Below are 5034 nucleotides of genomic sequence, written 5' to 3'. Positions count from 1 at the left end.
TTGAGTGTGAGAGTGAGTGTGAGCGTGAGTGTGAGAGAGAGTGAGTGTGAGAGTGAGCGTGAGGTTGAGTGAGTGAGAAGAGAGTGTGAGAAAGAGTGAGTGTGAGAGAGAGTGAGTGAGAGAGTGAGAGACTTTGACTTTTAAACAACTTTTATTGCCGCCAGCAGCAAAAGCACCGGAGGCGATTTCAATATGAAATACACAAAGTCACCAGCAAACGAAAGAAAACAAACGTTGCGTATCGTTACAAATCCACGCGCTGTGGACGCTAAAAGCACCGCGCACAACACGAAATAAAAGTCATGTGGTGGTGGTGATGGTGGTGGTGATGGTTGTGGTGGTGGTTGTTGTGGTGGTGGTGGTTGTTGTGGTGGTGGTGGTTGTGGTGGTTGTTGTGGTGGTGGTGGTGGTGGTTGTTGTTGTAGTGGTGGTGGTGGTTGTTGTGGTGCTAGTTGTGGTAGTGGTGGTGGTTTGGTGGTTGTGGTGGTTGTGGTGGTGGTTTGTGGTGGTGCTGCTTGTGGTGGTGGTGGTGGTGGTCATCTTGCACGCCAAGGTGACGAGCGAGCGCTTCAGAAGGTGAACACCACGAGGAGGGTGCCGTCCACGCTGCTACAGAGAGGGGCTTGTCCGGCTCCCCAGCGTTCGAAGAAGACGCGCTGCACATCAGAGAGAGAGAGCGAGAGAGAGAGTGCGAGAGTTTTTAAACCCAATTTTTATTGCTGCCAAGCAGAAAAAAAACACTGGAGCGGATTTCGATGCAGCGTCACGTGCCACGCGCATCGCCACGCCCGTCACGGGCGCACACGCCACCAGCGGACCAATAGGATTCATGACAAAGTAAAATCGAGAATTCTGTTTCGATTTAAAGCTTTCGTGACTGCAGGTACTTTACCGAAAGAACCAAGAAAATCAAGAATTCTGTTTGCGCCGGTGCGGAGGGCTTCACCGCCCCCCCCTCCCCCCCCCCCCCCCCCCCATCGTTCGTAGAACATGCACGCATCCCCGCATTGTAGCGGTACACGCGTGTGCTCCAGCTGGAGTCCTGGTTGGAGCACATTTGTGAAGGAGTGCAGAGAGAGACAACGAGACGGAGAGAGTGAGCGAGGGAGTGAGCGAGAGAGAGAGAGAGCGAGGGAGTGAGCGAGGGAGTGAGCGAGAGAGAGCGAGGGAGTGAGCGAGGGAGAGAGAGAGTGAGCGAGAGAGTGAGCGAGAGTGAGCGAGAGAGAGAGAGTGAGCGAGGGAGTGAGCGAGAGAGAGAGTGAGCGAGGGAGGTGAGCGAGAGAGAGTGAGCGAGGGAGTGAGCGAGAGAGTGAGCGAGAGAGAGAGAGTGAGCGAGGGAGTGAGCGAGAGAGAGAGTGAGCGAGGGAGAGAGTGAGCGAGGGAGTGAGCGAGGGAGCGAGGGAGTGAGCGAGAGAGAGAGTGAGCGAGGGGAGTGAGCGAGAGAGAGAGTGAGCGAGGGAGTGAGCGAGAGAGTGAGCGAGGGAGTGAGCGAGAGAGAGTGAGCGAGAGAGTGAGCGAGAGAGTGAGCGAGGGAGTGAGCGAGAGAGTGAGCGAGAGAGTGAGCGAGAGAGTGAGCGAGGGAGTGAGCGAGAGAGTGAGCGAGGGAGTGAGCGAGAGAGTGAGCGAGAGAGTGAGCGAGAGAGTGAGCGAGGGAGTGAGCGAGGGGAGTGAGCGAGAGAGTGAGCTGAGAGCGAGCGAGAGAGAGAGAGTGAGCGAGGGAGTGAGCGAGAGAGAGTGAGCGAGGGAGTGAGCGAGAGAGTGAGCGAGGGAGTGAGCGAGAGAGTGAGCGAGAGAGTGAGCGAGAGAGTGAGCGAGGGAGTGAGCGAGAGAGTGAGCGAGAGCGAGAGAGAGAGAGTGAGCGAGGGAGTGAGCGAGAGAGAGAGTGAGCGAGGGAGTGAGCGAGAGAGAGAGTGAGCGAGAGAGTGAGCGAGAGAGTGAGCGAGGGAGTGAGCGAGAGAGTGAGCGAGCGAGGGGAGCGAGCGAGGGAGTGAGCGAGAGAGAGAGAAAGTGAGCGAGGGAGTGAGCGAGAGAGAGAGTGAGCGAGGGAGTGAGCGAGGGAGTGAGCGAGAGAGTGAGCGAGAGTGAGCGAGGGAGTGAGCGAGGGAGAGAGCGAGAGAGTGAGCGAGAGAGTGTGCGAGAGAGTGAGCGAGAGAGTGAGAGAGTGAGCCATAGAGTGTGCGAGAGAGTGAGCGAGAGAGTGAGCGAGAGAGTGAGCGAGAGAGCGAGAGAGCGAGAGAGCGAGAGAGCGAGAGAGTGAGCGAGAGAGTGAGCGAGAGAGTGAGCGAGTTGAGCGAGAGAGCGAGTGAGGGAGCGAGAGAGCGAGCGAGAGAGTGAGTGAGCGAGCGAGCGAGCGAGAGGTGGGGGTTTTACATGAAGCAAAGTTTAAAAATGTAAACAAAAAAATTACGAAATGATGAACGAAGCAAAGTGCCCACTACACCGAGCATCTTCTTGTTTCCACTGATCGTAAAAAAAAGAGACTGAGAGAGAGGGAGGCAAAGAGAGAGAGGGGGTGGGGGATGGGAGGGAGGAGAGGGGGGACGAGAGGGAGAGAGGCAAGGCAGCCGCTCTCTTATCAGGGAGGCCACTCTGCACGGCTGCGCGAGGCGTTCCCCTTATCAGCTCTCGGGCTCCCATTCATCACGGAGACGCGCGCACACACGCACACTCGCACGCACTCACACACGCACGCACACAGGCACACTCGCACGTGCGCGCACACGCACGCTCACACACGCTCACATGCACACGCGCGCACACGCTCACACACGCACACTCGTTCACACACGCACTCACTCGCACGCCCGCACGCTCATACACGCACGCTCGCACACGCTCACACACGCACGTGCTCACACACGCACACTCATACTCTCGCACACTCACTCGCACGCCCGCACACTTGCACACGCTCACACACGCACGTGCTCACACGCACACTCGCACACACACTCATACGCTCGCACACTCGCACGCACACGCGCACGCTCACACACGCACACTCGCACTAACACTCGCAAATCCACACGCACGCACACACACGCACACTCACACGCAGACTCGCGCACTCATACTTGCACACGCAGATGGACATGCACTCTCGCACACACAGGCACACGCGCACTTGCACACGCACTCACGCACGCACTCAAGCACGCACGCACGCACTCACACGCATGCGCAAACTCTCACACAATCAAATACGCACACTGACGCACTGACGCACGCACGCACTCTCACACACGCACACACACAGGCTCTCTCACACGCACACTTGCACTTACTCTCACACACATGGCCGTTATCTCAGCCGGTCCTGGACCTCCCCTAGGTGGACTCAGCCTAAAATGAGCACCCGGTGCGGTGTGTAAACATCGCCACCGGGGAGACAAAGGCGGCCGGGTGTGGTGCTGGCCACCCACCCCCTCGTGTGCCGTTCCGGCCATCATAGGTGCTACTCGCTAACAGCACTTGCCCCAACAGTCGGTTTAAATGTCCCGTACGGGGGATCTTTGTCTTTTGTTGTGTGCATTAGTGTTTGTGTTTGTATGTGCGTGTGTATACATTTGTGTCCAGTTTGTCGTTGCGGAGAATCCAAGTAACGCGACAATTCAACACAATTGTGTTAAACCGAATGCCGCTCGTGAAATTTCATTTGTTGAGGCTATAATGTTGGGGGGGGGGTGGGGATCTTTGTCTTTGTGTTGCAGGCTCCACGCTGGAAGGCACGATCAGCTGTCGCAAGCAACGCAAGGACCGTCGCTCGCTCGACATCGTGCTGACCATCGGCTCCGTGCGCGCTCGCTACTCCATGCAGTGAAATCCACTGCTGGATGAGACCCAGGAGGGCAGCGTGACAGGCCGTGTCGGAGAGAGACACCTCAGCCGTTTATCGCCGAGATCCTACGTGAACATCTCGCCCACCGTGTGGTGCTCCCTGGTTGGCGAGATGTTAACCACCTCGCCTGGTACACAGGAGGTCGTGGGTTCGATCCCGACCCTGACGACTGCTGCTGCTGTATATTTGGAGTTTGCGTCTCTCATCATCATCACGGTGGCTAGGAGATGTTAACCACCTCGCCTTGTACACAGGAGGTCGTGGGTTCGATCCCGACCCTGACGTCTGCTGCTGTATATTTGGAGTTTACGTCTTTCACCATCACCACAGTGGCTAGGAGATGTTAACAACCTCGCCTGATACACAGGAGGTCGTGGGTTCGATCCCGACCCTGACGACTGCTTGCTGTATATTTGGAGTTTGCGTGTCTCTCTCTCGCGCCGTGGTCGCGTGGATTATTTGCCAGGTCCTCTGGCTTTTGCCCTCCAAATTTAGAATCAACATCACGAGTTCAGAGTTCATTTGGCTGCTTGACATTTCCACATGATGATGATGATGATGAGCCGCTTCGACGAGCTGTCATTTGCGATAGCCGGGTCCGCTTCTGAAAAAGTAACAAAATAGCTGAGGGCGGCTTTACCTGATGAAATAAAACATTGGTATAGTTTTATAAAATCCGAACTCGAGCCTTCTGCGATTTATCCGGCTTGTCGAGTGTGCGCCGTTGACAGCCTCAGCCTCACCATGATGTGAAGAACACAGTTCTCAAGGGTAGAGAGTTCACGTCTTCACTCAGGTCCTGATTCGAGGGGCAGGGACCAGACTACGTAGCAACGTTGCAAGTTCGGGTGAAGATACGATTTTCCGTAACTCCCGAGCAAATAGACAACGATTAGACGTCGTAAAATTACGAGAAATTGGGTGGTCAGGGTCCACTGGTAAGTCGATAGTAAAACGAGAATATGGCGTAAATATAACGATAGGTAACGTGATTAACAACATTCATAAATTACCCCATCGCACGAAGCAATGAGATCATGGCGGCCATTTTACATGGGGGGGCATGGCGGCCATTTTACATGGGGGGGCATGGCAGCCATTTTACATGGGGGTGGCATGGCGGCCATGTTGCCACGGGGGTCGTCTTCCTCGCCCCTGATTGGCTGATTGCAGTGGGAGTGATTACGCAACCCCAA

General features: G+C 55.8%; 1 protein-coding gene across 1 annotated transcript in view; it reads left to right on the top strand.

The window, feature by feature from the left end:
* LOC144737044 (uncharacterized) overlaps positions 1–3820 on the top strand; it is a 17061-nt gene extending 13241 nt beyond the window's left edge. The window contains exon 6 of the mRNA XM_078619694.1: positions 3711–3820. Coding sequence (XP_078475820.1) covers positions 3711–3820 — 110 coding nt within the window. The remainder of the gene's footprint in view (positions 1–3710) is intronic.
* Positions 3821–5034: the final 1214 nt, after the last annotated feature.

This window comes from Lampetra planeri, chromosome 64, assembly GCF_965212315.1.
Source record: "Lampetra planeri chromosome 64, kcLamPlan1.2.h2, whole genome shotgun sequence".
Lineage (NCBI taxonomy): Eukaryota > Metazoa > Chordata > Hyperoartia > Petromyzontiformes > Petromyzontidae > Lampetra > Lampetra planeri.
This window is presented reverse-complemented; position numbering and strand designations above follow the sequence as displayed.